Raw genomic sequence first — 25,546 nt, 5'->3', positions numbered from 1 at the left:
CTCTATTTTTTCTTGGCTATTCATGTTAGCTTGTGATTTTTGTCAGAGCATTCATTGGTTTGATTTATAAAAGGGATTACAGATTTATATAGGTTTTTACCATAGTTAACTACCAGAGTATACATTTGTGTGTGGGTAAAGCCTGAAAGATGGAAAATAAGATAATTATTTGAATGACCCTTTAAACCATGCCTTAAATAACAAGTGTTATTGTTCGTAATAGCTTTGTCTCACTCACTGTGAATTAGGAATTTTTGTTGTATCATTTGTAGAATGTTTTTGTTTCTCTAGGGGGAAGGGGGTATCAAAACATTTTCTGCAGAAAAACCATGATCCTTAAGGGGTAAAGTTTTGTTCTTTGCTGTTTTATGGCCTTCCTGCTGCTAACCTACAGATGTTCTTTTTGCTGTTTGGATTCCCTCTTGTTTGTGTTAAATATACCAATAATTAAATTCCAAAATTTTTGCAAATTTTGGTAGCAAATTTGTAATCCATTTGTTTATTCTTTTCCTTCATAGTGATTAACCAAGACTAGATGTGCTTTTGTTTTGGTTTGGGTTTTGGTTGCGCTGGGTCTTAGTTGCAGTAGGCAGGCTCCTTAGCTGCAGCTTGCAGGATCCTTAGTTGCTATTCACAAGCTCCTTAGTTGTGGCATGTGAACTCTGAGTTGTGGCATGCATGTGGGATCTAGTTCCCTGACCAGGGACCAAACCCAGGCCCCCTGCATTGGGAGCTCAGAGTCTTAACCACTGTTCCACCAGGGAAGTTCCTCAAGACTAGCTTTTTAATTTGCAGATTTACTTGAATTTGTGGCTTATGTAACAAACTTGCACTCTCCCCAATTAGTCTTTGTAACATTAGGTTGAAGAGAGATGTCATTTTGAAGGGAGAAGTATTTATCTTATTTTTGATAGCCTTCTAATCTACCTCCTGGTTCATCTCTTGCTTTTGTTTTTTTGTTGATTTCATACTATTTTGATCCTTTTAACTGATTTCTATGTTGGCCTCATTTTTTAAAACTACCAATTTAAATTGGAAATTAGGCACAGAATTTAGAAATGTGAAAGTAGCTCTTTAATATAGTTTGTTTGCATAGTGCCTTTCCTGGTTCTGTAAGTGTCTTATTTGAATTCTTGACATCTTTACAAAATAGATTTAAAAGGACTGGAATTATTCTGTTTCCTTTTTTATAGTCTTCCTTTTTTATATTCTTTTTATCAAAGCGTGATCCAAGCATTGTAGACTAGCAGCCAGTGTCGAAGAAAAGCAAAAAGAAGTAATAGAACAGGACTTTAGGGACCAGGGTTCTATTCCTTCTCCTATCAACTATCAAAGAAAGTCTAGTGAGAATTGGCTTCTGCTCATTTGTATGTTGGATCTCCAAGGAACAGGCTTCTGACCATGAGAAGAATGACCTATTTTCTTCCTGTATAAACTATTAGAGGCCTTCTATCACATTCATGTTAATTCGATTGGTGATACAGACATTTGGGGAACTGGGATTATTAGTATTGGTTTTAAAAGAAGAAGAAAATGAGTCTTGGATAAGTCATGTAACTTCATTCTATCTCAGCTGTCCTTTAGCAAATGCTGAATGTGTAGCTAAGTCTGTGCTACACAGATAACTGCAAAGAATTTGATCTGGATAAGGAGATGAGATAGGCACTTATGTATGTGGTTCTGACCAGTCAAGTTTATGATAATGTGATTTGAAGGCCTGTAGACAAAAATGCTAGGTAACTCAAAGTCAAGGAAAAAGAGTTCATGAAAAGGTGATTTGAGTTGAATTCCAGTAAAAGGTAGGATTTATCCAGAGCCCCTTGGCTTTTTTAAATCAGCTTTATTAAGAGAGAATTCACATACTGAATAATGCACCAATTTAAAGCATACTGGTTTTTCATATGTCCATGGAATTGTGCAACCATCCACAATTTTAGAACACTTTCATGACCCCCCAAATACCACATGCCCATTAGTAGTTACATCCATTCCATCACCCCCCCCCCCCCCCCCCCCACCGCCAACCCCTCAGCCCTAGGCAACCACTAACCTAATTTCTGTCTGTAGACTTGCTTATTCGGAATATTTCGTATGAATGGAATCATAAGATATGTGCTGTTTTGTGACTGGCTTCTTTCACTTAATATTATGTTTCAAGGTTTATTTGTGTTGTATCTCATTGGCTTCTTTTTTTTTAAGATTTATTTATTATTTATTTTTTGGGCTGCATTGGGTCTTCATTGCTGTATGTGGGCTTTCTCAAGTTGCAGCAAGCAGGGGTTACTCTTCATTGTGGTGCATGGGCTTCTCATTGCTGTAGCTTCTCTTGTTGTGGAGCTCAGGTTCTAGGCATGTGGGCTTCAGCAGTTGTGGCACTCAGGCTCTAGAGCACAGGCTCAGTTGTTGTGGCACAAGGGCTTAGTTGCTTTGCAGCATATGGGATCTTCCTGGACCAGTGCTCGAACCCGTGTCCCCTGCATTGGCAGGCGGATTCTTAACCACTGCGCCACCAGGGAAGCCCCCAGAGCCCCTTGGCTTTTAACAGAGCTGGGGTTTGTTGTCCATTATGGTATTCATTATATGCCGTAACTTTTTGCCTGAAAATTAAAATTAGTGTAGAACTCACCATGAAATGTTCATTGAAGAAGTTAAGCGAAAAGAAGAGCTTAGACTATTACCTATTGGCTTGATCCTCCAAACAGTTCATTTCCTTTGCAATGAATCTTGACAACATAATTCAAAGAATTTAGCAGATGCCGGTTTTAAGGAAAGAAACTTGATGGATTTCTTTTTTCTCTCTCTCTCCAATTCATGATTTACAAATATGTCATTTTTTCAAATGTTTACTTCTCTACAGTAGCTATAGAGCTGGAGTAGGTGAATAGGTGAACTAATACATGACTTACGAAGACAGGACTAAGTAAGTGACATTCTTGTAAAGCAGATAAAGTGTTTGGTCTTTCTGCATTATCTTTGATGCAGAGTAGAGGTGGTTACTCCCGCCACCACCCTCAACTCTGGAAATAAGCCAGAGTTTCATGCTTGAGATAGACATTAAGAAACATTCATTCACTTTTACTGGGCACCAAAAAGTATTCAGGAGAGTTAAAATATGCAGTCCATACTCTCAAGTTCTTTATAATCTGGTTGGGGAGACAGAAATGAAGCATATAACCTAAGGCTATGTATTGTTAGTACTTTACAGTTCATAAGCACTTTTCTCACATATTCTAAGAGATTTTCAGAATCACCATTCCAGATGCCCAATTGACAGACTACAAGCTACATGATTTAAGTTGACTTGAATAAGAAACTAAATTTCACCACTTACTTGAATTGCTAAATTGTATGGTATGGACAGTAAATACTAAAGGTCATACAGGAATGAGAGAAACCATTGTCCATCAGTAGATTTTAGGTGGTTCACAAGCTCCCTCATCTTTTATGGTAAAGTTTGTATGCAAGTGCATTTTTCTAGGAAGAGGGTTCATAGTTTTCATGAGATTTCCCTGCTTTTTTTCAATTTATGTATAATTGCCATTTATTTCATCAGGTTTTGAAAGTGAGTCTCTGGCTCCAAAAAAAAAAGTTTAAAAACTACTTGTCTAGAGTATTTGGAGAACATTTAGAGAGTGAGGCCTTATATGAGTTCTGAACAGTAAGCCAAATGAAGAGAGAGCAATCTGAACAGAAAAGAGACACCACCTAAAATTTCTTCTGTCTTCTCCAAATAGTGCCCTGAGCTGCTAGATCTTCAGCACAGATTCCTGATGAGGTTTACTTTCTTTCTTATGCTAATTTTCCTATTCCCCTTTGCTATCCCCCATGTTCCAAGAGTGTATAGGTAATTGGTTTGGGTATAGTAGTTACATCATAGGTCTTAATAATTAATTTTTAGATATGATTTAACTAGTAGAATTTTTTTTTTTTGGGTAAAATGGGTGAGAGAAATAAATTTAAGAAATGACAATACATGTAGTAGAAATCATGATAGTTTACCCTGAAAATTTAATAATAATTGACTGCCTAGTACTAAGGGTAGAATGTCTGTATATTTTAGCACGTTTCACAGGCATTGTCACACACAATCATGGCCAGAAACTGCTATGAACACAATAGCCAGAAAAAAACAAATCTAGCACATGCTCTAATTGAGCTTTCAAAACAAATGTCACAAATATGTCTATAATTTATGAACTCAGTTATACTCTTAGATTTGTCTTTTTGGGAAAATCCCAAATAAGATCATTGACCTATATTGACCAGACCCCTTTCTGATGGTTGTTCTCTTCCTAGATCAGTGGTTCTCAACAGGGCTTGTAGGGAAAGGGTTGCCCTCAGAGTAGTTTTCGCAATGTCAGGAAACATTTTTGGTTGTTCCAGCTGGGGAGATACTACTGATATTTAGTACGTAGAGGCTAAGGATGCTGTTAAATCTCTTGCAATGGACAGGACAGTCTCCATAACAGAAAATTATTCAGCTCAAACTGTCAGTAGTGCCAAGATTGAGAAACCCTGCACTAGATGTACATTTCAAAGTAACTAAATGAAATTGCCTTAATAAGGTAGAGTCAGGACTTAGGCATTTCAATAGTGCAATATCATGCCACCCTAAGGTTCTAGTGTTTCCTCATTAATGGGTTTCAGACTTTATTTAAAGACTCTTTGATGTACTGGTATTCTGCTTTTGGTTCATTTCAGTAGGTATGTTTAAAGTAATAGGGTTTGGGCGACTTCCCTGATGGTGCAGTGGTTAAGAATCCGCCTGCCAATGCAGGGGACATGTGTTCAAGCCCTGGTCCGGGAAGATCCCACATGCCGCAGAGCAACTAAGCCTGTGCACCACAACTACTGAAGCCCGCATGCCTAGAGTCTGAGTTCTGCAACAAGAGAAGCCATAGCAATGAGAAGCCTGTGAATCCCAACAAAGAGTAGCTCCCTGCTCGCCCCAACCAGAGAAAGCCCACGTGCAACAACGGAGACCCAATGCAGCCATGAATAAATAAATAAATATATGTATGTATGTATGTGTGTATTTTAAAAAGTAATAGGGGATGGTGGTGTGGATTTAAAGTTTGGAAATATGCTTTCTTTTAAAAAATTACCCAAACTGTAGCAGTATGATTAGTATATTCCTCTTGTTATCTCTTATTGTCAATATTTACTGAATTACATGAGTATATCTAATAGGTAAATCCCCAAACATGATCATTATAGATTAACAGATAGGAAGGAATTAGAAAGGAATCAGCATAGGTGTATATTTCTGGATGACTACTCTAGAACAGTGCTTCACTAACTTAATGTGCACCTGGAAATCTTACTAAGATGTGGGTTCAGTACATCTGAGGTGAGGCTTGAGATTCTGCATTTCTGTCTAGCTTTTGGGTGGGAAGCCTAGGTGAAGCATTAGATCATAGCACAGAGTAAGTATGTTTGAAGCATCACTATTCTCCAACCAAGGAGAAGAAGATTAAAAGGCTTTTTCTGCTTTTAACTTATTTTTAATTTTCACTTTCTGGTTATAATAGTGATAAAACTAATGTTGGAGAACATTTGAAAAACAGAAAAAAACGGAAATCTCTAGTACTAATCTCTGCCACCCCAATAAAGTTACTAGTATTTTGTGTATTTTCTTTCTGTTATTTTATCTTAAGGGCTTTAAAATATATATCCTTAAATACAATGTATACATTATACAATTCTGTATCTGCTTTTGTTGAAAAAAAGATGAAAAAATTACACCTTTATTTTTTTCTCATTTTCTTTGTCCTCTCTACTACTGCATTTTATTGTTCAGCTTTGAATAATTTAGGAAAAAATTTATCACTTAGGAAGAGGCCTGCTGAGAGGGATAAAGGATCACATGCCTTGCTATAAAGACTTCATTTTGTAAGCTGACTTATGTCATGTGGCAGTTAAAAATATATTTCTCATCACTGGGAAAAACAAAGCTGAGAAAAGTCTGTTCCTTTCAATCTGATTTTCTTTCTCCTTGGAGAATGTGTAACTGATATTCTGGAACTTGACCTAGGGAAGGAACATGTCATTGCTATTTGAAATTGAACAGTTTTTTCTTAAGGAACTAACATTTATTCCTTACAATTGGAAGCTCAGTGATAAATGTGAGATTAAAATACAAGTATATGTTGATATACGCAGGTACTAAAAATCTGTAAATGAGTTGAATATTTGTGATTGTGAATCTTCTTTTCCACTTACAGATCTTCCTCAACTTACAGTGGGGTTACGTCCCAATAACTTAGAACCTATCCATCATAAGTTGAAAATATCATAAGTCAAAAAATCATTTAATGCATGTAACCTACCTAACATCATAGCTTAGCCTAGCCTACCTTAGAAGTGCTCAGAATACTTACATTAACAAAATCATCTAATACAAAATAGTTGGGCAAAATCATCTAATACAAAACCTATTTTATAATAAAGTGTTGAATATCTCAGTAATTTATTGAATACTATACTGAAGGTGAAAAGCAGAATGATTATCTGGGTACAAAATGGTTGTGAATGTATTGATTGTTTACTCTTGTGATTATGTGGTTGACTGGAAGCTGTGGCTCTCTTCCTGGTCCAAGGAAAGATCAAAATTCAAAATCTGAAGTACAGTTTCTATCGAATGCAAATCTCTTTTGCACCATTGTAAGGCTGAAAAATTGTGAGTTGAACCATTGTTAAGTCTGGGACTGTCTTTACTTATGTTATTGCCCTCTAATGAGAAGATTGTAAAGAAATTTATAGGTTGTTAGAGAAAGTTACCCTTTGCTCTATGCTTTTGACACTGCTTATTTGTCTTATTACCTACTCACCTTAGTTAGGCTCAGTATGTCTCATGAAAGGCTTATAGATTGACAAGCAATTAGCTTATACTCTGGACTTTTTGGTTATCTTAAAAGTCCATTTAACTTTTAAGCCACCTGACATCTCTGGAGTTTTAGTGAACCATATACACTTCTCTAACTCAACTCATAATTTGTAGAAAGCATCAATTTAAAAAAATTGTAGAGTCATTTTATAGTTGAAGGAACTTTATTGCTGTGCTGAAAAGTTTACCATTTTTTCATATTACATCATAATTGTCAATCTAAGTGATTTATAACAAACTTTCTTCTGCTCATCTTTTCTTTCAAGCCTCTTGATACTTTTTTTATGTTTTTTAAAATTAATTAATTTATTTTTTTTATTGGCTCTGTTGGGTCTTTTGTGCTGTGCGCAGGCTTTCATTTTAGTTGCGGTGAATGGGGGCTACTCTTTGTTGTGGTGTGCGGGCTCCTCATTGCCGTGGCTTCTCTTATTCCAGAGCACGGGCTCTAGGTGCATGGGCTTCAGTAGTTGCAGCACATGGGCTCAATAGTTGTGGCTCAGGGGCTCTACAGCACAGACTCAATAGCTGTGGCGCACAGGCTTAGTTGCTCTGCGGCATGTGGGATCTTCCTGGAGCAGGGATTGAACCCGTGTTCCCTGCATTGGCAGGCGGATCCTCAACCACTGCACCACCTAGGAAGCCCCTCTTGATACTTTTTTATTTTGGGGGGGTGCTACATGCATGCGGGATCTTAGTTCCCCACTAGGGATTGAACCTGGGCCCCTGAGGGTGATTATATAATGTACCCCATTGGTTATTTAGTCCTGTTATGCTGTTGATAGTGATTCTTTTACAGATCTTCTCAGGTTGACTCTTTTAGGAATGGATTTTTAAGTCTCCTATAGTTATATCATAATTCCATTTGGTCCTCCTGGAATTGGTTGGAAGCAATGCTGTAAATAGTCCAAAGGTTTTTAAAGCCATATGTTCAGTAAAGCATGTTAATGGTTCAGTAAGCTCAGGTACTCTGTCAAGTCATCAACATGATTAGGCTTCATAGCAACTATCAGCATTCTGTGAATATGCCAAAGACTTAGCTGATCCATTCAGCTGAGTTCACTCTTTAAAAGACTCTTATTTATGCCATACAAACAACCCATAAGACCTGCCTTATTATATTGGAGGAATAGTAATTAAAAGTTCCTCATCTCCTTTCTCAAAGAATGTATCGTCCTCTTTCAGTCTGCTTCAGTAGGATGACTCTCCAGCTGAATCAAAAGAAATCTCTTCACCATCCTATTGTGCTTTCCTTATGAATTAGTTAGGATTAAGTTTAGCTGTCAGTCTCAGAGATCCAAATTAACAAACACTTTAAAAAGATAGGAATTTATTTCTTTTATGTGAAAGCCTAGAGTTAGGTTCTGTTCCACACAGCTTTCAGAATTCCAGACTTTTCCATCAGATCACTCTGTTGTTCCTTGGGTGTAATCTTTGTCCTTATGTTCCAAGAGGCCATTATATCTACGTCTCAGGCAACAGGATGCAGGAAAGGGTCAAAGAAGAGAAGAGCAAAAGTTACATATTGCCTATCTTTTAAGGAAGATTCCTTGAAGCTGCCACAAATATTCTTACATATTTATATCCCATTGATTAGAGCTAAGTCACATGTTCATACTTAGCTGCAAGGAAGGGAAAGACATGTTTTTATTCTAGGTAGCTATGTGTCCAATTTATTACTGTGCAAGAAGGGATGATAGACATTGAGGAACAGATGGCAGTCTGTCATGTTCACCATGATTTCTGTTTCCTCCACTGTCATCAAATAGAATAAATTTCACCACAGTTTCATCCCAGTTTTAGCATAGCATCTTTGGGATATGATTGATAAGAACTTAGTAGACTAAGAGGAGGAGGAAAGGGACTTCCCTGGCGGTCCAGTGGTTGAGAATTTGCCTTCCAATGCAGGGGGTGCGGGTTTGATCCCTGGTCGGAGAGCTAAGATTCCACATGCCTTGGGGCCAAAAAACCAAAACATAAAAAAAAAACAGAAGCAATATTGTAACAAATTCAATAAAGACTTAAAAAAAAATAAGATGAGAAGGAAAAATAGAACTGACAACTACGTATCAGTGTATTCACACAGCTCTTCTCTTTTTGAATTTCCATATATTGTTACAGTTTACTTTCTCACTAATCACTGCAGTTTATTTATCATTTGGTCCAAAAGAACAGCATGTAGTCTTCAAAGAGTCTTGAACATGAAACCTAGATTGATTGAAAAATATTATTCTCAATATCTTTTATAATTCTGATGCCTACATCACCTTCTTATAAAGGTGAGCTCCTGACTGCATCAGAGTATTAAAATATGAGTCACAAAGTAATGAGAGGAATGGGCTTCCTAGGTGGAGCAGTGGTTGAGAATCTGCCTGCCAATGCAGGGGACATGGGGTTCGATCCCTGCTCCAGGAAGATCCCACATGCCGCAGAGCAACTAGGCCTGTGCGCCACAACTATTGAGCCTGCACTTTAGAGCCCGTGAGCCACAGCTGTTGAGCCCATGTGCTGCAGCTACTGAAGCCCACGCACCTAGAGCCCATGCTCTGCAACAAGAGAAGCCATGGCAATGAGGAGCCTGCGCACCACAACAAAGAGTAGCCCCTACTCGCTGCAACTAGAGAAAGCCTGTGTACAGCAGCAAAGACCGAACACAGCCAATAAATAAATAAATTAATTAAAAAAAACAAAAAAAACCTTCAGTGAAATCATAATAACTTATTAAAAAAGTAATAATAATGAGAGGAAGATGAGTGTGGGAGCCATTACAGGGGCAAAAATGACACTAAACAGTGTTAATAGAAAGGTTTTCCTAGTAATGCAGGGCATTTAAGGCAGGATACTGTAACATAGCAACAGAACACGGAACTATTAGAAGTTGGGATCTCTGGAACAGAAAGAAGGACCAAGATCAGCTACTGGGAAATATTTTGTCCCTGTATTTGGGGAGGTATTTGTCTTGCTTTTTAAGTGTCAAATTTGTATTAATAGTGTTTTATATAATGGAAAGAAATGGAAGATGCTTCCACCTTGCTTTTCCAGTGGATGAGAGAAACAGTGTTCAACTCCTAATGATTCAAATGCATTTTTTAACAGAGTGAAGTAAGTCAGAAATAGAAAAACAAATATTGTGTATTAACAAATATGTGGAATCTAGACAAATGTACAGATGAACCTGTTTTCAGGGCAGGAATAGAGATGCAGATGTAGAGAATGGACATGTGGACACAGTGGGTAGGGAAGGGGAGAGTGGGATGAATTGAGAGATTAGGTTTGACGTAAATACACTACCATGTATAAAATGGATAGCTAGTTGGGAACCTGAGGTGTAGCACCAGGAGCTCAGCTCAGTGCTCTGTGACAACCTATATGGGTGGGATGGGGGAGTGGATGGGAGGGAGGTCCAAGAGGGAGAGGACATATGTATACACATAGCTGATCCACTTCATTGTACAGCAGAAACGACCACAACATTGTAAAGCAATTATACTCCAATAAAAAAAAAGTGTATTATGTAAAAAAATACATTTTTGAGACAAATGAACTGAGTCTAATGTTGGGACTCTAAGAAAAATAAATAAATACTTCCCATTCCTTCCTTTCAGTTGTCTGAATGAGCCCAGTAAATTCCTGTGGGTATGACAGACCTCAGCAATTGGATTTCAGGGATGACTGAAATGGTTGGTTTGGCCATAATGCAGTCTGGCAAGACATCTGGAAACACATTTGACCAAATTCCAAGGAACAACAAGAGTGTCCTTGGGTATTACATTGATGTCACACCCTTTACCCCAGAGAAAAGAACTGTGAATGAGATATTATAGTTGTCATACTTTTTGTTATATTTAAATTTGTCCATTTAAAATGAGGCCTGGAAAACCAAAAATTTTCGTGTCCTTTATTTTTATTTTATTTTTATTTTTATTTTTTTCATGTCCTTTATTAAATTGCAGATATTTTAGAAATAATTCTGACACAAAAGATACATTCCCTACTCATGGAGTACTTTTCAGATATTTCAAAGTACTTTAAAAATCATTTTTGTATGCAGAATTTTAAAAGAATTTAAGTAACTTTTCCAAGACAATGTAGAGTTGTTATACTTAAGAAAAAATGAAAGAAAACACATTATAAATTTAAAATAAATATGAGAAACTAGTGGAACTAGTGGACATGTTAACCAAATTCTACAAACGTAATTCTATGTATCATGAATTGGGTAGAAGAATGCAAACCTATCATGATCTACATATCACACAGTTTTCAAGTGCCTGCTCTTGGCTGCCCATCTAGTTTGATTTTTTTTTTTAAAGTAATTTCTGCATGATATTTTATTACAAAAAATTTCAAACATGCAGAAAAGTTGTAATAATTATACTGGCAACACTTGTATAACCACTGTGTATATTCTACAGTTTTTAACATTTTGTTATTTTTGCTTTATCACTCTCTCCATCCATCTATCCACCTATTTTTTTTTTTAATATACTTCAAAAGTAAGTTGCAGGCATCTCCCTTAAATTTTTCTACATGCATTTCATTAACTAGATTTGTTTATGGTTTTTAAGGTAAAATTTGCATATACTGAAGTGCTCAAAACTTAAGTGTATCATTTCATGAGTTTTGAAAAATGCATACACTTGTGTAATGAAATCCCCATCAAGATGTAAAACATTTCTACCACCCCCAAAATTTCCTTCTTGCCTCTTCTGAATGAGTCCCAGGCCCTAGAAGCAATCACTATTCTGATTTTTTTTTTTAAATCATAGATTAGTTTGCCTAGTATAGAACTTCACTTCTGGAAGGCTTCTCTCACTCAGCATGTTTTTGAGATTTATTCATATTGTTGTGTGTATCAGTGCTTCATTCCTTTTTATTGCTGGTTAGTTTTCCATTGTATGAATATATCATAACTTATTCATTCATTCGTCTATTGATGACCACCTAGACTGTTTGCAGGTTTTGGCTATGAGATATATAATAACCAAAAACTATAATTTAATATACAAATATATGTACATGTATGTGATCTTTTAATGTTAGACTTCTTTTATTTCTGGGATAAACCACACTAGCTCAAGATTTATTATCTTTTTAATATATTGCTGGATTTGATTTGCTAAGGTTTTCGTACTTATGTTTAGGAAGAATTTTATTTAAAGCTATTAATTTCTCTTTGAGCATTGCTTTAAAAGTTAACATAAATTTTCATATGTTGTATTTTCATTATTATTCAGTTCAAAATGCTTTCTAATTAAGCTTGTAGAGTTTTTTTCTGACCCTTGATTTATTTTAAAATATTGTGTTTAATTTCTAAATAACTTGAGGTTGTTCTAGGCATCGTGTTAATAGTTACTGTTTAATTCGATTGTGTTGAGAGAACATATTCTATATGTTTTCAATAAATTCTTTTGAGATTTATTGAGATTATCTTCTGACTTAGCATTTGATCTATATTGTTTAATAGACCATTCACACTTGAAAAGAATATATAGTCTGAAATTGTTGAGTGTAGTATTTTACAAACATCATTTAGATTATGTTGGTTAATAGGCCTGTTCACATCATCTGCGTTCATACTGATTTTTTTTGTCTAGTCATTATTTCAGTTACCATGAGAAAGGTGTTAAATCTACAATCATAGTTGGAGATTTTTTAAAAATCGATTTCTCCCTTTAATTCTCTAAAATTTTCTTCCTGTAGGTTGAAGCTCTGTATCAGGCCAATAGACATTAAAGAGTATATCTTTGTGATGAATTGTCCATTTTTATCATTATGAAATACTACTATTTATCTCTGGTAATACTCTGTATTGGAGTCTATTTTATCTGATAATAATCTAGCCTTTTTAATATCTTTTTCTGAGCACTGCTTTCAACCTGGCTTCATATGTGAAATGCATATATTGTAGGTAACGTTCAGTTTAGTCTTGCTTTTGAAGTACTTTGTCCATTTATGTTTAGTGTAGATCTTTTTTTTTTTTTTTTTTGGTGCACTGGGTCTTTGTTGCAGTGCATGGGTTTTTCTTTGTTGCGGCAGGAGGATTTCTCTAGTTGTGGCTTGAGGGCTCCAGAGCACCCGGGCTCATTAATTGCGGGCATACGGGCTTAATTTCCCTGCAGTATGTGGGATCCTAGTTCCCCGACCATGGATTGAACCCATGTCCTGTGCATTGGAAGGAGGATTCTTAACCACTGGACCACCAGGGAAGTCCTTAGTGTAAGTCTTAATATGATTGAATTTAGTCTGCTCTTTTGCTCTCTTCCCCAGTTTGTTCCATCTGAGGTTTGTTTTGTTGTTTTTTTTGTTTGTTTGTTTTAATTCCTGTTTATCCTTTCTGACCTTTTTGACTTGACTTTTTTTTTTTTTGAGAATTCTATTTTAATTTCTCAATTGGCTTTTTAGCTATATCTCTTTATAGAGTTACACTAGAGATTACATTATATATACATCCTTAACTTTTCACAGTGTGTAAAATATAAGATTCTTAAAACTATCAAATTCTGTTTATATCTTTTAAGTAAGAGTTGTCATAGCTTTTTATTTTCTTATGTTAAACCCCATATTTCAATTATAACTTTTGCTTTAAGTAATCATATGTATTTCTAAGAAATTAAGAAAGAATAAAACATGGCCTTATATACTTAGCCATATTTTTACCACTTCCACTGCTTTTTGGTTCTTTTTAAAATTATTTTTATTATTTTTAAGTTCCACTTATTTATTTTCTTATATCTGTACCAATAATACAATGTTTAATATCTTATTTTTATTTATTTATTTGTTTAATTGAACTATTCGTTTCTTTTTGGAGATGTTTGTCCATCTAGTTTTTTTGTTTGTTTGTTTGTTTTGCTGTGCGCAGGCTTTCTTTTTAGTTGCGGTGAGTGGGGGCTACTCTTTGTTGTGGTGCGTGGGCTCCTCATTGCCGTGGCTTCTCTTGTTGCGGAGCACGGACTCTAGGCACGTGGGCTTCAGTAGTTGCAGCACGTGGGCTCAATAGTTGTGGCTCACGGGCTCTAAAGCGCAAGCTCGGTAGTTGTGGCTCACGGGCTTAGTTGCTCCGCAGCATGTGGGATCTTCCTGGAGCAGGGATTGAACCCGTGTCCCCTGCATTGGCAGGCAGATTCTCAACCACTGCGCCACCTAGGAAGCCCCTGCCCATCTAGTTTTGTTTCTCATTGGTTTGAAAAATTTCCTATAGCATTTCTTACTGTGTAGGTATGTTGGCAGTGAGTTTGCTTAGTTTTCATTTATCTGAAAATATCTTTATTTCATCTTTTGTCTTGATGGATATTTTTGCTAACTTTGAAATTCTGTTTTTCTTTCAGAACTTTACATATATTGTCCCACTGTTTTCAGGTTTCCATTGTTTTCAATCTAACATTAGTTATTGTGTATTATTCTGTATGTAATGTGCCATTTTTAATTGGCTGCTTTCAAGATTTTCTGTTTATTAAAGTTTGCCTTTCAGCAGTTTGAATATGATGCATGTAGGTATGAATTTCTTTGTATTTGTCCTCCTTGGTATTTATTGTTCTTCTCAAGTTTGTACATTTATGTGTTTATCAAAGTTGGGAACTTTTGGCTATTATGTTTTTCAACTCCCTTTTTTGCCTCACTCCCTCTCATGCCCTACTTTTTCTTATGGAAGTCTAATTACACGTCTTGAATCTTTTAATGTTGTCTCACCTGTTCCTTAGGCTCTGTTCTCCTCTCCACCCCTGTCTTTTTTTTTTCTCTATTCTTCAAACTGCATAATTTCTGTCTGTCTTCAAGTTCAGTGACTCTTCTGTCATCTCCAATCTGTTGTTTTTCCCATTTATTGAATTTTTTACTTCAGGTATTATTTTTTAGTGTTAGAATTTCCATTTAGTTATTTTATAGTTTCTATTTCTTTGCCAAGATTTCCTATCTGTGCATTTAGTTCAGACACCTTTTTCTTTACATCTTGCTGTATCTGCTAATTTCTACAACTGGGCCATTTCAGATTTACTCTCTATCCATTTGAGTATATGTCACATTATCCCATTTTTTCATATGTTTAATAATTTCATGTTGTGTAATAGACATTATGAATAATGCATTGTTGATAATGTGTATTCTACTATGATCCTCTGAGGAATGTTGATTTTTGTTGTTGTTGTTTGTGTTCTCAGGCAATTTACTTGGCTGAATCCAACCTGAGCTGCAGTGGGTAGTAGCTGAAACTTCTGTTCAGATCTTTTAGCTTTATCTGGGCTGCTTAGAATCTGTCCCATGCATGCAGAGTTTACTTTTCAGTCAGATATTTCAGTCAAGTTCATATGCAGAATGTGGAGTTTCTTCACTGTGGCTCTCTCTCTCTCTTTTTAAGGATTTTCCCTTAATTTCTGGATATTGTGGTAGCCTCAAACTCTGTCTTCTGGGTTCCTCAAGCCGGAAAGACTACAGATTTTGGAATTCTAGCTGTCAACCTAGTGCTCAGTGGGGCCTTCCTCAGTAAAAAGTTGTCTAAATTTAAAAAGAGGGCAGAGGGGCAACAAACTCTCCTAGCTTGTGCCATTCCTAGGTGTTGACTCTCCAGCAATTTCTGTCTGCTATTGTTTTTCTTTGCCTTCATATAGTTTTTATTTTTGTTTTGTTTTGTCCAGTTTTTATAATTCTTGTCTGTGGGGTGGTAGGTTAAATACAAGATACTCCACCATTAGTGGAAGTAGAACACTTTTGTTTGGTTTAAAGAAGGGGAGAAGAAAGGTCACCTCAAGATGTTTTTAAAAAAGAGCATGGGGAAAGAGGCCTTCAAGAAATGACTTAAGGTTCTTCTCCTTGGCGATTCTATACATCAAGGCCATTCTATACATCAGGGACATAGTCTTATTGATATTTTATATCCATTATCAAAAATTTGAAATAAGAAAGCAACATGATATAGGGGGAAAACCTGAGTGTGAGTTGGGTGTCAAGAGACCTAAACTGTAGTCTAGCTCTTGCATTGGTTTTCTGTTTTTCCAAAAATAATTTTTTATTTACTTCAAAAAACTGAGAAACAAATGCCTCTTCATTTATACAATATTTTAAGTTTTATCAGTATCCTAATTTGGCTTTGCCTAGATCTTCTGGTGTTATGAAATGTGTTTTAAAAATTGTAGGCAACTAATGTTAGTATCTGGAGCATCTTTTTGAGTCCATAGAATTTGAGTTGTGAGAATAGCAAAGTAACATAGCTTAATGAAAAATAAAAAATAGTAGAATGGAAGATAGAGACTACTCCTTGAACAAGGAGAAAAGTAGAGCAAGTGTGCTAGTTGCTTACAGTTTCACCTTTCTAAACACACAGTTGGACACTCTATTAGTATCAGTAAAATTGATCTCTATAATTAATTCTTAAACTTAAATTACTTGAGTCTCATCGAAGGTCAACAGAAAAAATGTTGCAGTTTATTTGTAGATTTTTCTGGTCCTATAGGGCCTATGAATTTATGAGACTTCTTATGATCTTCAGATGTTATCCTGGCAGGGTGCTGCTAATAACACATCTGCTGCTTGCACTATTGTGTCATCATCACCTAGTAGTAAAAGAATATGTTGCCTACTAGCTATACTCAGTTTACAAGACAGAGCAACAAGTAACCAGCTGTTGTTGAATAAAGATGAAACTATTAAACATATCACACCTGGTCCATCCCTGGATAATAAACTATTCTAATTGAGATCTGCACTTTGAGTTGTTTTTCCAGTAGCAAGCATGCACCTGTATAAATTTCCTCTACATCCTCTTGTGTCTAGTGGCATGTGTTTATGAGGAAAAATCTCTAGCTACTAAAATGTTTTAGAATCTGTTTTCACATTTATATGATTCTTTACGCTTTGCTTTTCATTGTGGTGTTTTTTCCTATTCTTATGACTCAAATTCTCTGCACTCAAAAGATTGCTAACAGTTGCACATAACACTATAAAAAGTTTCTCCTTCAAAAGAGTAAAGGAAATCCAGGGATGAGGAATTTAAACCTTAAATATTTTCTATTCATAATGAAGTAATGAATATGGGATTTTTCCTGCGGAAGAGCTCTGATAGGCCCGTAATACTGAGTTGGAAGGTTCACTGAAGACCGCTTTGGAGCAGAAGAATACACATATTTGAATAAATTGTTTGCTGTGACAACCACACTGGGTTGTTACAGAATTAGTGAACTCTAAACAATGTGTCTCCATTTACTCAGAGTGCTGTGCTGACTAAAGAATAAAGATGAATTGCTGTGTTTTACAATCTCTATGAAGTTAGTAGAGCAAAGGAAGTCAGCATTTAAGAGAGGAGAAATTGACACACAGTATATTAGCTGTAGAAGTATTCTGATTGCCAGTCATACATTCTTTACTAAGTAACCTAGTAATGAAAGTCTCTACAACATTCACGTGTTTCTTGGTCGTTTAGTCTTATTTGAAGCTTGACATAAAAATAAAAAAATCTGAACCGTAAGCCAAGTATCACCCCTCATTTTCATACTGAGAGATGTTAAATCTTCCTTAATTTTATTTATATCTGCCTAGCACATAAGAGGTCCTCAAAAAATATTTCTTAAATGATTGAATGAATGAACAAGACAGCTTTTCTTATAGTAAAACCAAAATATCAGGTTCCGGAGCACAGGACTATATTCCCTAAAGCAATGTTGCTACATTAATTACTCAAACTATTTTTAGGTAAAGGACTTGGCCTGCATACTTGCTAGAATTTTCTATACACACATGAGCTTAAGAATCTTTTTGGTACAAATTCTGACATCAACCTAGGCATTTTTAAGTGTTTTCCTTTGAAATTAGGAGAGTCACTTTAATTTAGTGATTATATTTTCATTCCTAGAAATTCTTTTTGTCTCTTTTTCAAGTCTGTCTGGTCGTTTAAAATATGTTGTTCTTCATTCTGTATCTTATGATTCCATTTCGTGAAGTACTTGAAGGTCTGAATTCTGCAGTTTTTCTGCTTACTCTCACTCATGGTGAATGTATTAGTCAGTGTTCTCCAGAGCAACAGAACCAATAGGGTAATATGTGGCTATATAGATAAGGGGAAATTCATTATAGGAATTGGCTCACACAGTTATGGAGACCTAGAAGCTCCATGATCTGCAATTTGCAAGCTGGAGAACCAGGAAAGCCTGTGGTAAAGTAGTTTAGTCCGAGTCTGAAGACCTGAGAACCAGGGGAGCCAATGGTATTACTCCCAACCTGAGGCTGAAGGCTTGAGAGCTAGGAGCTCCATGTCCAAGGGCATGAGAAGATGGATGTCCCAGCTCAAAAAGAAAGAAAATTATCCCTTCCTCCTCCTTTTTGTACTGTTGGGCCCTCGGTGGACTAGATGATGCAGCCAACATGTTGAGGGCAGATCTTCCTTACTCATTCTACCCATTCAAATGCTAATATATTCTGGAAACACCTTCACAAACACAACCAGAAATAATGTTTTCCTAGCTATCTGGGCATCCCTTAGCCCAGTCAAGTTGACACATAAAATTAACCATGACATGACTTTTCTTGTGTTTTATAATTTGGGGTTGAGATCTAATGTGATCTCTTTCTTCCCTTCTCTTATGAAAAGAAGATTTTTCACCCTTTGCTGAGGAGGAAGAGCTCTGAAGGTTGCAGCTTTATCCAGGAGTCTCAGTTCCCTCTTTGCCTTGTATGAGCCTAAGCCTTTGCCTTCTGTATTGGTTGATCATTAAAATCCACTGATTTTCAGTTCCCTCTTTGTTTCTCGTCCTCTTGCTTTTTTGTGAGCTTAGCTATTTATTTAAAAGGATGTGTATTATATTTACCCAACATTTTTAACTGTCTTTTAGGGGAGATTCTATGTCTTTTAAGTGAGATTGTCCACTGTGTTCTCAGAAACTCAAGTCTCTAGTTACTTTAACCGATATAGTATTATTAAAGTTATTATACACTAGATGGATGCAAATATATAATTCAAAGGGGCACAGTCAGCCTTATTATATCAGTATTTGTCATTGTAAAAATATATGCTATTTTTATAAGGCAAGTAGGTGATGAAGCTTGAAATACTATCAATAGGATGCAGAGAATCAAATTTTATGAATCAGGCTTCCCTGGTGGCACAGTGGTTAAGAATCCACCTGCCAATGCAGGGGACATGGGTTTGAGCCCTGTCCAGGAAGATCCCACATGCTGTGGAGCAACTAAGCCCTTGTGCCACAACTACTGAGCCTGCACTCTAGAGCTGCCAGCCACAACTGTTGAGTCCTCATGCCACAACTGCTGAAGCCCTCAAACCTAGAGCCCCTACTCTGCAATGAGAAGCCCGTGCACCACAGAGGAAGAGTAGCCCCCACTCACCACAACTAGAGAAAGCCCACGCGCAGCAATGAAGACCCAATGCAGCCAATAAATAAATAAATTGAAAAAAATTTTCTAAGAACCCCATAAAATATATGAATCAATAAAATACCTATTTATTCTTTATTTTAGAAAACCTGCCTAAGGAGGCAAAAGACCTCCAAAAACTATAAGACCCTGATGAGAAAAGTTGAAGATGACACAAACAGATGGAAAGATATACCATGTTCTTGGATTTGAAAACCAGTATTGTTAAAATGAGCATACTACTCCAGGCAATCTACAGATTCAGTGCAATCCCTATCAAAATACCAATGGCATTTTTCACAGAACTAGAACAAATAATTTTAAAATTTATATGGAATATATATATATGTATAAAATTTGTATGAAACCATAAAAGACCCCAAATAGACAAAGCAGTCTTGAGAAGGAAGAACAGAAATTGAGTAGTCATGTGCCCTGACTTCAGGCTATACTGCAAAGCTACAGTAATCAAAACAGTATGGGAACTTCCCTAGTGTCACAGTGATTAAGGCTCTACTCTCCCACTGTAGGAGGCCTGGGTTCAATCCCTGGTCAGCAAACTAGATCCCACACTCATGCCATAACTAAGAGTTCACATGCCACAACTAAGGAGCCCACATAGCGCAACTGAGGAGCCCACCTGCCACAGCTAAGACCCAGAGCAACCAAATAAATAATAAAATAAATTTAAAAAAAAAACAGTATGGTACTGACACAGAAACTGACACATAGATCAATGGAACAGGATAGAGAACCCAGAAATAAATCCACGTACTCATGGTCAATTAATCTATGACAAAGGAGGTAAGAATATACAATGAAGAAAAGACAATCTCTTCAGTAAGGGGTGCTGGGAAAACTGGACAGCTGCATGTTAAAGAGTGAAATTAGAACATTCTCTAACACCATAAACAAAAATAAACTCAAAATGGATTAATCACCTAAATGTAAGACCGGATACTATAAAACTCCTAGATGAAAATATAGGCAGAACACTCTGACATAAATTGTAGTGATTTTTCTTTTTGGATCCACCTCCTAAAGTAAAGGAAATAAAAGCAAAAATAAACAAATGGAACCTAATTAAGCTTAAAATCTCTTGCACAGCAAAGGAAACCATCAACAAAACAAAAAGACAACCTACCAAATGGGAGAAAATATTTGCAAATGATATGACTGATAAGGGATTAATATCCAACATATATAAACAGCTCATACAACTCAACATCAAAAAAACAAAAATCTGATTAAAAAATGGATAGAACAACTGATAGACATTTTTTCAAAGAGGAAATGCGGATAGATGGTCAACAGGCACATGAAAAGATGCTGAACGTTGCTAATCATCAGGGAAATGCAAATCAAAACCACAGTGAGATATCACCTCACACCAGTCAGAATGGCCATCATCAAAAAAATCTATGAACAATAAATGCTGGAGAGGGTGTGGCACGCGGGCTCCAGAGCACGTGGGCTGTGTAGTTGTGGCGTGCAAGCTTAGTTGCCTCGAGGCACGTGGGGTCTTAGTTCCCCAACCAGGGATTGAACTCACGTCCCCTGCATTGGAAGGCAGATTCTTTACCACTGGACCACCAGGGAAGTCCCAGGAGAAAGTATTTAGCTGGAAAATTCTTTGTGATGATTTAAATTCTGTAATGCAATTTGATTATTAAATTAGAATTAGAAAAGCTGTGAACAAAAATAAGAGAAATAAATATTGGAAGTAGCTAGTCACCATGGAGGGAGTATGTGACAAACCCAGTGGGCTGGTGTGGTGGTTGGGTCTTCCCAATTACCATTCTAGAAGTACAGCAGAATTAACAGCGGTATTTCCCACTCAATTTTGTCTGGTTATAGGCAGTGAAACTGACATTATTCAGACTTAATTTGAATTTACTAAGGCTTGTGCCCCCCTCACCTTTTTTTTTTTTTTTGGAAGATAGAGTTGGAGGGAGGACAACTGGACTCTTAAATTATCATTCCTTTCTTTCTTTCTTTCCTTCCTTCCTTCCTTCCTTCCTTCTTTCTTTCTTTCTTTTCTTTCTTTCTTTCTTTTCTTGGCTGCATTGGGTCTTTGTTGCTGTGTGCGGGTTTTCTCTAGTTGCGGAGAGCAGGGGCTACTCTTCGTTGCAATGTGCTGGTTTCTCTTTGCGGTGGCTTCTCTTGTTGTAGAGCACAGGCTCTATGCTCACAGGCTTCAGTAGTTGTGGCACACAGCCTCAGTAGTTGTGGCTCTCACACTATAGAGTGTAGGCTCAGTAATTGTGGTGCATGGGGCTTAGTTGCTCCACGGCATGTGGGATCTTCCCAGACCAGGGCTCAAACCCATGTCCCCTGCATTGACAGGCAGATTCCCAACCACTGCACCACCAGGGAAGTCCCTGAATTATCATTTCTAATCTCTCAATTATTTCCAGAAATTACCAATGGAAAAAGCTCCCCACCCCACCCTCTCTTTTTTCTTTACTGTTGTGCTCTCTTAAGATGATCTTTGTTTAGCTTTTCAATACTTGTACTATATTTTGAGGGAGGAGAAGAGGGCAAAATATCTGTATGAAAGTGATTATGAAAATGCCTAAATTCCCAGGGGACAATGAGGGGAAATTTTGATGACAGCTGCTTCATTTCTGTAATGACTGATAAGGGATGCAAATCAAGACTAAATTTATACATTTTTGATAGGCTGTTTGTTATTGCTGAAGTCCTAGGTTCAAGTTTCAATATTCAGATGTGGAGAAAAAGATGGAAATTCATGAGTAGTCAAAATTAGACTCCCAAATGAAAAATTAGAAAAAATATTTTAGTTGTGGGCCCATTCAAGGCATTTTTCTGTATGTTTTCTCACTTGACCGTCAACAGTCCCATGTGATAGGTATCATTATCCCCAAGACACATGGAGTCTTCAGTTTATTGATGATAGGACTTGTACTAGAATTAATTTCTATTGATTTTTAGTCCCGTATTCTATTTATAGGATGCTGCTTACTGTCTCAAATTCCAGTTAATGAAGAAACACACTAATCATAACGTAGACATCAAATCGAAGTCATTTGGTTTGTGGTCCTAGAATACAAAGAGTCCAGAAATAGACTCCCATACACATGGTCAAAACTGATTTCAGCAAAAATACAGGGGTATTTAATGGAGAAAGGGTAGCTTTTTAAGAAATAGGAGCAAAAAAATGTTTGGAATTAAAAGTGACTTCCGGAAGTTAGTGCAAGTGTAGTGGTTAGCTCCAAGGGGAAGATTAGAGAATGCAATTGGGACAGGAGGGATACAGCGGCTTCAAAGATCTTGACATTGTGTTAATTCTTCAACTTTGTCATTGGGCACCATATGTTTTTATTATTCTTATAGCCCTACATACATCTTGTATAAATTCTTTAGTACATGATTAAACCATTAAGAAATAAAATTTAATTAACTTTGAAAGGATACTAAAGACCTTTTTGGAAAATGGGACAACCACTGTCAAAATCAGTCAGTCTCATTTCGTTAAACAGTTTTTGTCTAGAGCTATAATACTTGGGATTTAGGAAAAAATGGCTTTGCATAACACAGGAGAGAGATTTTATATTCTGGCTTTATTTTCACTTTTTCTGCTGTTAACATGATGTTAACTCCTTGTTTTTGGACTCTGCAGAACAAGAACAGATGCAGATTTGGGAAATTAGAAGGTTTTCAGTGATACAGCCAAAATAATAATCTGATAGCAAATGATATATGATAGAAGGTGAGCCTTCATTGATTAAGGCCAAGCAATTTATTTGGCTTGAGAAAGTAATTAGAGATCAGGTAGTATTTGTTAGGAGTAGAAACTCAGGTGAGAGGCCTGCCTATGAAGGGGAAGGGGGCTGGTGGGAGTGGCAGGAAGGGCAAAGATTTAAAGTTGAATGAAAATAAATAATAATACATATTGCTGGGGCCTGAAAGACAAACTCACTGGTTGTATTTCCTTCTGGTAGACTTGTGACAAGTTTTCAAGGGGAATAAATGTCACTTTTCTATTTTGTTTTAAGAAAGGGATAATTTCCAATTTGACTTTGTCTTAATGTACATCTGGTACTTGCTTTGCTAACATTGTCACTTGTGGCTGAAATACAGGCTCTTGAGTTTAGGCTATAATTGAGTTTAGCCTCCTGATTATTCCTGAGATTAGAATTCTCTCTGGCACCAACAATTTAGATCTATCAAAATGTGTTAATAGTGTTAAATCTCACAATTAAAGGATATGCTCTTGTAATACGGCAATATTCAATTCTGATGTTAACTACCCAAAGTTAATGCAGATCTCCAGTTAAAGGCATGGTTCTCCAATAGACTGCCCTCACTTCAGACTTTGGTTGCAAGTTTGGGGGTCCAAGAACACTCACACTTTTCACCAACTGTATACAAATATATGAGGTTCCTGTAGTCCCCCCTCAGGTTTGATAATTAGCTAGAACAACTCACAAAACTCAGGAAAACACTATACTTATGATTTCAGTTTAATTATAAAGGATACAAATCAGGACCAGCCAAATGAAGAGACACATAGGGTAAAGTCTAGGAAGGTTCCAAACACAGAACTTTCATGCCCTCTCCCCTTGGAATCTGAATTCATCTCCCTCCTAGCGCATTAAGACATTTATCAACCAGGAATCTCAATGGAGCTTCTGTGTCCAGAGTTTTTGTTGGGGTCACAGTACTTAGCCATGATTGATTGTATCATTGGCCACATAATTGAACTCAATCTCCAGCCTTCCTGCCCTCACCAGAGGTTGGGCTGCTGCTAAGTGGCTTAAAGTCAACCCTCTGATCACATGGTTGATCTTTCCTGCTTGGTCTGACCCCATCCTGAGTCATCTTTTTAGCATAAGCTATCTATGAGTCACCTCTTCATTGTAAACTATCAGAGCCCACCATAAATAACAAGACATTCCTATCAATGGGGAAATCCCAGGGGTTTAGATGCTGTCTCGCGGGAACCAGGCACGGAAGACCAGTCAAATCTGTATTATACAACATGCCTGATCCAGAGAGTTAAATGGTATTCAAGGCCTTTGCTGTCTGTTTCTGTCTGGTGTTGTCTGTTAACAATAGTATCTAATTTGTCTTCTCTGTTTTGTCTCTTACCATTTTCCCTGCACAGGGAAAACTAAGAACCAAGTGATGAAACCAAAAACATTACTCTCCACTCTCACCAAGTCTTCGAAGCTTCTAGCAAGGGAACTGTATTTGCAGCTTCTTCCTTCCCTCTGAGCCATTGTCATAGATTGCAAATTGGTGACTTATAGGTTTTAGCAGGTGTTATATTGGTGCACCCTTAAAAAAATTTTTTTTAAATTACATGCCAGTGTTTAAAAACAAAAAAGCTGGAGAGTTCACATTAATGTGAACTTTCTGACTCGTCTTAAAATAAAAAAATATGTATCACTGGCCTGTGTTCCTACATAGCAATATTTGGCTGCAATGGAATAGTGGCCGTCCCCTTTAAAAGGCAGTTTAGAAATCTCAGTAGTTTATCACAATCCTTACCCTCCTGCCCCTCCCCCCCACCCTCCTACCTCCATTGTGCAGCTTGATCTTTAAGGAACCTCTGAGTTGAAAACAAACAAAAAAAAAGCGGGAGAGCCCTTTGTCTATGCCATCTCAGTTAACTCCGGATATAATCAGGTGAGGCAAGCATTGTAACTCCCACTTCATAGTTGAACAAAATGAAACTGGCTAAACGAATTCCCCACATAAATTTCCCAAGCCTTCATGGGAAGAGCTGGAATTCATACCCCATTCTTTATTTGTTATAATCCTGCTCACCTGGCCTCATGCTTATAACTCCTAGCCCATTCTTAAAGGTAGGTTCTATGTCTTACTCTTACTCCATACACATTAGCACAGTGCCTATAAACATAGTGGGCAATCCATAAATGTTTGTTGATTTCAATTGGATTTATTTGGGCAGAATTGAAATATCTGACAACTAATTGGATGTTAGCCACAAGAAGAAGGAGGTTGTCAAAGGGGACCATGGGAATTTGAGATTGGGACTGGCAGGATAATGATACTATTTGGAGAAATAAAAGAAAACAGGGTGAAGAGCAAATTTAAAAGAGAAAATGGCTAACATATTTTGAGTAATTTCTGTTTGTCAGGCACTGTGCTTGTGTCTTTACATGCATTATCTTATATAGACATAGTAACAAGCCTTTGCAGAAGGAACTACTCATATCTGCGTATTACAGGGGAGAAAACAGGCTTGGAGAATTTAAGTAATTTACCCATGGTCTCATAGCTAATAAGTGGTAGAATTAGGATTTCAAACCAGGA

General features: G+C 36.8%; 1 protein-coding gene across 4 annotated transcripts in view; it reads left to right on the top strand.

The window, feature by feature from the left end:
* The window catches only part of COMMD1 (copper metabolism domain containing 1), a 152,111-nt gene that overhangs the window by 98,834 nt on the left and 27,731 nt on the right, over positions 1-25,546 (top strand). Inside the window, exon 4 of one of the 4 annotated variants that reach the window (XM_057741638.1) lies at positions 24,372-24,585. The exons of 1 other annotated variant lie outside the window; for it this stretch is intronic. In XM_057741638.1, the coding sequence (XP_057597621.1) occupies positions 24,372-24,392 (21 nt within the window). In that variant the 3' untranslated portion in view covers positions 24,393-24,585. Of the gene's footprint in view, positions 1-18,461; positions 18,602-24,371; positions 24,586-25,546 lie in introns of those variants that run through there. 2 more of the 4 variants (XM_057741637.1, XM_057741636.1) reach the window with 2 other exon arrangements.

The sequence above is a fragment of the Hippopotamus amphibius genome, chromosome 7 (genome assembly GCF_030028045.1).
Source record: "Hippopotamus amphibius kiboko isolate mHipAmp2 chromosome 7, mHipAmp2.hap2, whole genome shotgun sequence".
NCBI lineage: Eukaryota > Metazoa > Chordata > Mammalia > Artiodactyla > Hippopotamidae > Hippopotamus > Hippopotamus amphibius.
Note: the sequence above shows the minus strand (reverse complement) of the source record. Positions and strands in the feature narration are given on the sequence as shown.